The following is a 9,861-nucleotide window of genomic DNA, read 5'->3' on the forward strand; positions in this document are numbered from 1 at the left end:
TTGGTCTTTACCCTTCTTTGCACAGTGTGATTGCACATATTGGGGCAAATCGATTCATGGTAATCTATCCAAATTTTAGTCTTACATCAACTTCCGAGAGCTTCTGGAAAATCTGTATTATGTCTGGCCTCATACCAGGTACTGTAGTAGCAGAAAGCTTTAAGTCGACTTTGCAAGCTGCTCTCTGGGTCACAAAACTTTTGTGCTACTCCAAGATATTGATCTGCACTTTTAATTGCTTTCTGGCCAGGAAGGACCCCAACAAAGAGGCTGTTATACATTTTTACATCCAAGTGATTTTAAGGAACGGACACACCGTTTTCCTTGCTTGCTAAACAGTTACCGTATATGTCACCACTGATGTAACTAAGTTCAACGTTTAAATGTCGAGTCTCTTAATAAAAACCCAGGATTCAAAGGGGCGCTCACATGAAGTAGGTCATCTCATTCATAACATGGCTTGTTGTTAATTACCCTGTAATTTTGGGGTATTTTTACAGATGGTTTACAATCACAATGCTTTACCCATAAAAGCAAGAAAATGTTCAAACTGTATTTATCACAGTCACTGAGCAATTACATTATGCATTAAAAAACAAGCTCTGCTCAACAGGGGCAAGAATACTTACGTGCTGCAGCTCCAGCATCTGAATCTATAGAAAGGCGGCTGAGAGCAGCTGTGGAGGATGAGCATGATGAGGAAGATGAAGATGAGGAAGACGACCCTCCCAGTTCTGAAAGGGTCCGTCGGGCGGGGGGCATTGGCAGCCGGGGTTTCGGGAAGTCGTAGCCATTTTCTTCCTCTTCCCTGTCCTCGGCCGCATGATCTCTGGGACCATTGGTCATCGCCAGCGGGGGCAACTCCGAATAGTCTGGATTGAAAACAACGTATTAGCACTACAGTATCTGATAGACACAGAACTACATACAGAAGTGAATACAGAATCAGCACATTCCCAGTTTTATTCAGATAATTATATCCACTAAAACAGTTCACATGAGTCACAACTAGAATTGTACGGTGTAGGTGTATTTTTTTTTCCCAGACTGTGGGCATCTTGTTTTAGAGTTCAAACTAACATTAAGAAATTCAGATTGACTCGTTAGACTGAAGGTTCTTTCACAAGCGCTTCATTTTAAAGCAGAGATAACAAAAATAAATGGCTGCAGCATAGAGATTTAACGTTGTAGCAGAAATACCTGAATCTCTGGCTTGTTGTGACCTGGACTGGATGTTGTACATCGCTTCATACATTTGGGGTCCATCCTCTAGTTCAGCCAGTGCGAGTCTACAACAACAAACAACAATAATAATGAAACGGTCACAGACACCGTACTGCAATTACCAAAGTCATTTCTTCTAGGCGTGATGCTGGAAGTGTTTTGAATACCTTGAGTTGAGTGTGGAGGCTTGGGTCTGTGTTTGGAGTGCTGACAGAGGCTGTGGATGCCTGGGGACCGGTGGGGTCTCCCCTACAGGTGGGGCCGTGATGGGAGGCAGAATGGGGCGAGAGGAGGGGATCATGTATTCGGACTCCTCCTCACTATCACGTGACTCCTCTCCTGCCACAGGCCTAGGGGCTGGAGAAGGTCTGGAAACAAACAACCCAATAATATTTACACCAAAACTGTAAATATGGATTTAGGAAATGTAAACACTTCAAGACTAAATGTTTTGAGAAGAAACAAGCTTGTTTTGTATAACCTTTGTGATCTGCAAGTGAGCAAAAATCACGTCAGTCACCAACACATAAGATGTTCCACTATTCTAATGTAAGTAAGTACGTAAGTAAGTAAGTAAAGCTTTATTTATATAACACCTTTTTGACACAGAGATCCAAAGTGCTCTACAAACAAGAAATATACATATAGGTATAACCATACCCAATCAAACAAACATGTCATAATAGTGCGAGTACAACGTACCTAACTGCCATTGAATAGATGGCGTTGGCTGAGGATGAGGGCTTGACTTTGGGGTTGTCGTAATCTTGACTGGCTACTGCTGCAAAAGTCTGGAAAGGAAGCAGAAACTGAAATCTCAGAAACTTTGAAGTTAAGAATATTTTCACAATCAAAACCTAGAAACCAAATACTTGAGATCAGAGAAAAATGCTTCGCTGGTTTCTTGCTGCAAGTTGGAAGATTGATTCTACTCTCGTATCTGTACTGTTAATATGAAGCTGATGCCAGCAAAAAGAATTCCACCCATCAGCAACCCTAGAGCTCAATAATTAACACAGTTTATCAAATGTGTGTTTAATCCATGCAAAAATGTAAATATTACCAGTTGTGGTTTAATAGGGAGTAATGTACTGTAGTAATGTTTCGCTGTGCGCAGTAACACTTCATTTTAACACTTTTGATTCATATCAGTTAAGATTAAATGTGTTAATTATTGAGGTATAGCGGGGCTGGTAGGTTCATTATGTTAACTTAGGACAGGCTAGCCTTTTCTCCCCTATTTTTATTGTTCTATCTAACTCTCTGCAAGAGAACAAAAAAAACCCTTTGAAAGAGTTTGATCACTGCAGTTGCCTTCCTGCCAAAGACAAAGATCCTCAGTGAAGCACAGGCTCATATTTCTCACTGAATTGTCAGTGCAACTTATCAAAAAGATGCTGTTCAGTGCAACTACAATAGCTTAGTGTTACTGGATGATGACAAAAAAATTGGTTTGGCATGACCTCAGTAATGGATTCTAAACATTTGAAATGAAGCATTTAAGTGTTTTTCAGTTACAAGGTTGTGCTGTATTGTACCCTCTTTATACAGGAACTATTTCATTGATCAAAAATGTTTTGTGCTGGACAGAGGGTACTTGGCTGAAAAAATATTTCAAAGGGAGTGTCTTATCAAAAAAAAGTTTGAGAACCACGCTTTAAACAAACATGGAACTCTACATGGATTTTACAAATGTTAATATAGGTAACAAACACTTTTAATTTAATTTCCCTGCTGTAAGTGATCAAACAGTGGTTGTGTATTGAGTGACTGAACTATAAAGCTACATATTATATCCAGTATACTAGAAGGTGGTGCCATATTTGGCGTCTCAGTTCTAATACTTGGACAGTCACTATTAAAACGCTGCGTACTTGTAATTGTAGCCAATAAATACACATCAAACCAAACAGTAGCAGTAGTTTTGTGTGTGGTGTTTTGTGTTTTCTCTGACCAGCTGGTGGTCCAGACTGAGGGAGCTGTTGTTCTTCTGTGAGTCCGAGCGTGTGTCCATGGAGGGCAACGCCAAGGGGAGGGAGTGCCGGTTGGACAGTTCTCTGACACCTGCTCGAATGTCCACTCCCAGACTGGAGACTTGGGTGGATGAGGAAGATGAGGAGGAGGAGGATGAAGACGACGTGGAGGTGGGGGCTTTGGAACCGGCGAGAGTTCCAGTCAGCAAGGGGGCGGTTTGGCGTGCAGGAGGAGATTATCTCGAAGGGGCTTCCCGCGGAGTGCAGGTAAAGCCGTCTCTGCAACGTACCATCTGGGGGACTGGCCGGCTGCGTGGGGGCGGTCTGGAGGGGGAGGAGGGGGGAGATCCCTCAGTGCAGGGGGGAGGGGGAGAGGCTTGTCTTTGTGGTGAGATGCTGCCTGGAGGGGAGAAACAGTGACGGAGGGAGCTCATTTAGACTACATACAAAATTGATGTGAAATCAAAGAGAACTCAGCGCGGTCATTTTCCGCAGGGGAAATAATCCATTTAGAAACTAGACCACCGTGTATGCATTCATCATCAACAATATACAACTTAGAAGAACAACACCAAGGAAGAAAAGCTCACTTCCAGCTTCCTATCTACCATCCATCTATCTACATTTAAGCAGAAATATGTGGTAATATCAATATGTGAGTGAGTGGAAATGCTCTCTAAAATCAGTTATACACAGAATATAAAATACAATGATTGTTGTGGCTGTCTTAACGCCTTACTTGTATCAAGTAGGTAATAGGAGTGAGCATAATTTCAATGAAAGCTGGGTTACAAATTATATTATTTTCAAATTTTAGTCTGGCTTTACGCTCTGCTTCGACTCTATGGATGTTCAATAAAAGTCAAGCTACAAACCAGAAGCAAAGCAGACTGTTTGAGCAGTTTGGATAAAGGTACTAAAAAAAACTGAAGGCAAATTTTGGGTCAACGCTGAAATGACAGCACTATTTGACTGTGACCGTGAAATACAGAAAATGCCTTGACCAAATTTAAGGTGTTAACTTGGTTGTGTTTGTTCAGTTACCTTAGTGGTGACCCCAGGGCTGGAGGCTCCAGGGGGGTTGGGAGGTCTGTGTGGTAGAAGGTCTAGTCTTGGAGGTACAGGGGGAAGAGAGGACTGAGGAGCCATGGACATTGGTGACGGAGGGCGCTCCACCTGGATCACACACACAAACAACAAAATACACGTCACATTTGAGCACAATCAGTTTTTGTCTAATGGCAACTTTTCATAATACAATGAATCTACAAATGCTGCTGTCCCTCTAACTTCTGTCAAACTCCAGCCAGAACTGCCTTGTTTTTTTAATGTAGGCACAGTAGTGCTGTGGATGGATTAAGGGGAACACACTGCACTAAAGTTCTCATCTTATTTCTCCTCACATTGCCATGGTGAATGATATCTCCAGCTTGATGACATGGCTGTTGTTGTTAAATAGATAAGCAAGCAGGTTTCAGTCTTTTTATAATACGGTTATGATTTCAACAGGTCGTTAGAAGAACTTGCTCAGTTGAGACAATAGGCTACATGTAAGGTTTCCTGTCCTTGAAATGTATTTAGGGCACAGAGTTTTCCACAGTTTGACAACTTACGGCACAACTGCCACAGAGTTTGTAAACTTCTAAGACTAATTACATATGCAAAGATATAAAAAACATATTGTTTTACACTGACATTTCATGCACAAACCATACCATTACATTTTGAACTGCACTGAACTGTGCAATGGTAGAGCTTTATTTTGTGCAGTTACTCACAAAGAAAGAAAAAGGCCCGTTTTGTTTTAACAACAAACAGATGAAACAAACACAAATCAGCACAAAATATTTATGAAGTACAGCCAAGTACTTCACAGAGTACAAGTACATTTAAAGAAAGGGTCAAAGATGAGAAAGAGGCAGAGTCAGCAATCAAAGCCAAAGAAATTCCATGGACCACATCAAAGTGTATGTGATCTCAGGTACTCACCTACTCTATAAGCAGACTAATGCACACAGTTTCTCAGAGGCACATAAAAGATGGAGGGTAGGAGAATGCCCCACATATCAAATACCGAGGCACAAAAAAAAAGCTGCTACCTTGGCACCATGAAAGATGGAGATGAAAGACTTTAGATATGAGCCGTGAGCTTGAAGCTCACAAAAAGTAAAGAAGGGCAAGACGGGGAGTGTTTCATCTGCTGAGAGATGGGTCTCTCAGAAAAACAGAGAAGTGAAGAGGACAGTGGAAACCCATGTGGTGCACCCAGGGCATCACACCACACACTCAATGTATTATCAATGGAAAATGCCAGAACAGCTTGACCAGTGTGGTGAGTGGAAACTTTGAGCAAACTGAGTTAACTTCTGTCTACAATAAGTCAAAGTCTTCCCAACTTCTCACCTTTGAACAGGCAAGTTTGCTCATCATGAGGTGGGGGTCTTCAAGTCTGTCGTCGTCATCATCATCATAGCTTGGTGACGGAGCACCCTCGGCGCCAAACATGCTCCTGCAGGAGCCCCCGCTGTTGTCCTTGGGGTCAAAAGGATCCACGACGATGGGCTCTGTACCCTTAATCTCACAGCGACAGAAGGGACATCCCGTTCCCTGACCCTCTGACTCCTGCAACACAAGCAGAGAGCCAGATGTAAGAGCACACAGAGATGAAAGGAGGTTACATGTTTTTATATGTCTGTTACGTCTGTGGAGAAGAGCACTTCAACAGCGAGTTCTCCTCTCAACAGGTATTAGTTATGACATTTAACTTGGAGCAGCCAACCCACACAAAAACCCTTCCATCCACCCACTCTCATACCTGCCAGGCAGTGAGACAGGAGGTGCACATGAGATGACCGCAGGGCTCAATCTTCACATCCTTGTCATTCTCGGCACAGATCTTACACAGCTGGAAAGTGGAGCCCATCTCACAGTACAGCTCATATTGCTCCTGAGGGGAAAAAAATTAGACAAGTATGAGCTTTCTGTGCCTAAACAAGGAGTAACATCATACGGTATGAACACCACTTGAGATCATTTGGAAAAGAGCCTTGAAGGATTTGGAGCAAAGTTAAAACGTGGGGGCGTATTTTAGTTTCAGTCCTTAGCTCAAATAAGATGAGTCTGTTCATAAACACCTTTAAAAAAAACAGAGAGACAGACTGGTTAGCATTCACCATGTTGTGTCCTTCAATGTGATGACAGTATGCAGAACAGATTGGCTTCCCTTGTAATGTGACAAAGGACCATATGGCTTTAACTATAATTTAATTCTGAAATGCACCATTAATTTTTAACTTTATTTACACTTAGCTCAAATCCAAATTTAACAGTATCTGACATTTTACTGTTTAAGTGAGGTCAACAGTAACAATGTTTAAAGAAGACTCAACATTAAAGCCAAAATATCATTATAGAGTAACTAAACCTCCAAACCACGTTTGCAGCTGAACCCCTATGTGTATGGGTATGTAGTCGTGGTCCAAATGACTGCAAAGTGTTTGAATTCTACATAGTGTGCTATGAAAATGCATTGCAATTATCCCTTTACTGGTTGAAAGCTGCCTATTGTAATTTAATTCAGCTAGTGGCTGATCTGGAGGCAGTTTTAGTCACCAATCTGACTCCTGGCAGCTATAGTCCTGCTACACAGAGTGGTGGTCAGTCTGGATTTTACTTCCATCTTAGTTATCAAATAAATGTCAGACAAAATGCTTGTATCAAATGTCAGAAGAAATGCTATTTGTTTAAATCTTTCAGTTTATGAGTTACTTGACCTTGACTAACTCAGTTCCTGTGTAGTGTTTTCTCATGTCTTCTACTTCTGCTTCCTTTTCATACACTTGACTGTCGCATCATTTTTTTTTTCTGTCTACCAAATAATTCTTTTGACCTTTATAATAAAATATCAAAGAAGGACAAGAATGTATAAGATATCAAAGACTGAGGAAGCAGTCTGAGCAGCACACTGCTCTGACCTGTGTGACTTTGATGTGGTCTTGAGGTGAAGGCTCACACAGTCCTGTCAGGTCTGGGTTTTGGGTCCGGCCGTCAGGGAATAAATAGCTGGAGATGCAGAGGCACATAAAATTAGAAGGTATGCAGAGAACTCCCCTTTAAGTATCCCTGGGTATTTTAACAGGCATTTTCCTTTCAAAGTTGTCATCATCATCATTACTTAGTATGATTATACTGCATGTATACCTAACAGCCTACAGTAATGAAAACATCTGTTCATTTAATCTGGCAATGTGTTTTAATATCATCACCGAGTTGATGCATGTACGGTGCAAGACTGTTTTACAAATGGGTCAGATGCAGTAATTACCATTTGATAAATGTTTTGTATGGAGGCAATATACTGTATACGCTTTCCCACTTTGAATCAGGATTTGATTACAGGTCGGGACAGGCCAACTGTAGCTTTCATTAAACAAAAGAATCAACACTGGCATAAAAAGATGAGTTTTGCGCCAGCCAGTTAAACCACTGAGTGAGCTGCACATTAGAAACCAACAGTTCTATTCTGGTTATGATAACACTGGAATGATGGGAACAGGCAATATGATATGGCTGGATTGGTTTAGAGCTGAAAGGCAGATTCAGTCGTGGGATGCGAAGCCGGGCTGCATAGTTTACACAGAGATGCATGCTTTGTGGGAAAAAGGAGAGGAAAGAAACGGCAGACAAAAAGAAACCCTGGATGTGACAAGAAGCTTTAATTATAGATAATTTATTAAAACTGCATCAAATGAAGACCCAGCCACAAAGACACAGAGCAGAGGTCCAGATGAAAACCCCAAAGAAAATGACAGATATGAGTGTGCCAAACAAAATGCCAGTGGACTTACAATCCTTCCCTGAAGCCATCGATGAGGGCCTGAAAGAGGGGTTTATTGTGGGGAATGGTCTGGAGTATGTTTCCATCTGCTGTCACATAGCCGATTGCCCACTGGCCCAGCCGCGTACAGCTCAGTCGGAAGATGTAACTGAGGAGAGAGACATGAGAAATTAGAAATGCTGGAGCTGTGTCACTCTTTGGTAGGGTGCAAACAGTCTTTGCAAATTGTTCACACAGAAAAACTTGATCATGCATTTTAGATCAGTCAACAAAAATGATCCGAACATACTTTCACATAGTTAAACAGTTAAAAAATCCCATTCAAACATAAAGCAAATGACATAAAATGTATTCTACATAAATGCAATACACATTAAAATAGATTAACTAGATAACACATAGGTTATACAGTAAATTATAATATATGCATTATATGTACAATAGACATATAAAAAGGTGATAGATGTGGAAAGACAGTTTCTTCATCACCAGCTGGAGGTGAAGAGGGAACTTGTTGCCCCCACAATGCCAGCTGGTGCGACTGCTCATAGTCAGGTAGATTGATTTGTCTCACGGGCTCGAGCAGCTGTGCTTTAACCTGTTCCAGAGTGGAAAAGTAATGTGGCTCTCCTCCCAGTACACAACATTTCCTGTCTGCTTGTTTCTATGTACAAGTTGAGATATTTGTATCAGGAAATGACCAAATTAAAAATCAGGGGTATTGAATACCCATGCAAAGAAGTCTGTCTCTGTTAGCACTGTAGCCGCAGCATTCAGGGAAAGTTAGAAACCACTGGTATGTGACTGAGGTAGGCCAGAAAAAGGGCATTACATTAATCCATCCTACGACGCATGTATTAGAATTTCCTCACAAGCCCAAACGTTAAGGATTGAGATACTGCACAAGTGGAAAAAAGTAGTCCCTGGCATCAATGTTAAGCTTAGAAGTGGAACAACTGCTGTACCCATAATACAAACAGAACGCTCTTGACAGTAAGCTGTAATTTATAGTTTTACATCGACCAGTAACTAACTCGGATGTCAATGTGGCCCTACAGAGGCCAGGCCTAAACAGTGACATCAGCTTTCAGTGTACAATCAGGCCATTGATGCTAGGTACCAGTGCCATGCTGCCCTGGATCCTTCACACAAGACCACACACACACACAGAAACTGGTATGCGAAACTGGCATCAAGACAGAACTTGTGCCCTGTCTGTCGTCGTATTGATACGAAGCCAAACGTTGATTATGTGCATTTATATGAGTGCTTTTCGTTGCAGAGTAATGACTATGTACGTTACACACTTAGACCCCAACATACGCATATGGCATCTCCAGAGCAAGGACAAAAATAGCTCCTGAGACCTACAGTTAACCCGCAATCATGCTGTTGCCCATGGAAACACATGAACCTGGTTATATGATGTGGAAATAAAAAAATAAAATATGCTAATAGAAACTGATCATGGATATTAAACAATTTATTGTATTTATTTAGTGCAGAAATGTTACAGAGCATCTCTGTACTTACACCAATAAGCACCACCACAGGTTTATTTAGATTGTATAACAAGATGTGTGTTTGTGTGCATGTATGTGTGTTTCTAGCTCACCTGCCAGGCTTGTGAATGAACTTCTGCAGCCGCGCTTTGACTTCATCATAGGTGAGGAAGGCCATGTACCCCGGGTGAGTAACTGCCAAGCTGTTCCAGTTCCGCAGTAGGGACGACCAAGGCTACGCGCACACAAAAAAAAACACACACACACACTACCCACAACACACCACCACACACACCACCACACACACAACAACACACACCACACA

The 9,861-nt window shown here is 41.7% G+C and overlaps 1 protein-coding gene across 1 annotated transcript in view; it reads right to left on the minus strand.

Moving 5' to 3' along the window:
• Positions 1-9,861, minus strand: part of cbl (Cbl proto-oncogene, E3 ubiquitin protein ligase) — a 35,222-nt gene that overhangs the window by 4,064 nt on the left and 21,297 nt on the right. Inside the window, 13 exon segments of the mRNA XM_035679718.1 lie at positions 630-872; positions 1,201-1,289; positions 1,392-1,592; positions 1,927-2,015; positions 3,179-3,383; positions 3,385-3,429; positions 3,431-3,597; positions 4,242-4,373; positions 5,601-5,819; positions 6,013-6,144; positions 7,172-7,259; positions 8,045-8,182; positions 9,650-9,771. Of these exon segments, the coding sequence (XP_035535611.1) occupies positions 630-872; positions 1,201-1,289; positions 1,392-1,592; positions 1,927-2,015; positions 3,179-3,383; positions 3,385-3,429; positions 3,431-3,597; positions 4,242-4,373; positions 5,601-5,819; positions 6,013-6,144; positions 7,172-7,259; positions 8,045-8,182; positions 9,650-9,771 (1,870 nt within the window).

This window comes from Morone saxatilis, unplaced genomic scaffold, assembly GCF_004916995.1.
Source record: "Morone saxatilis isolate NCDOM2014 unplaced genomic scaffold, NCSU_SB_2.0 Contig8, whole genome shotgun sequence".
NCBI lineage: Eukaryota > Metazoa > Chordata > Actinopteri > Moronidae > Morone > Morone saxatilis.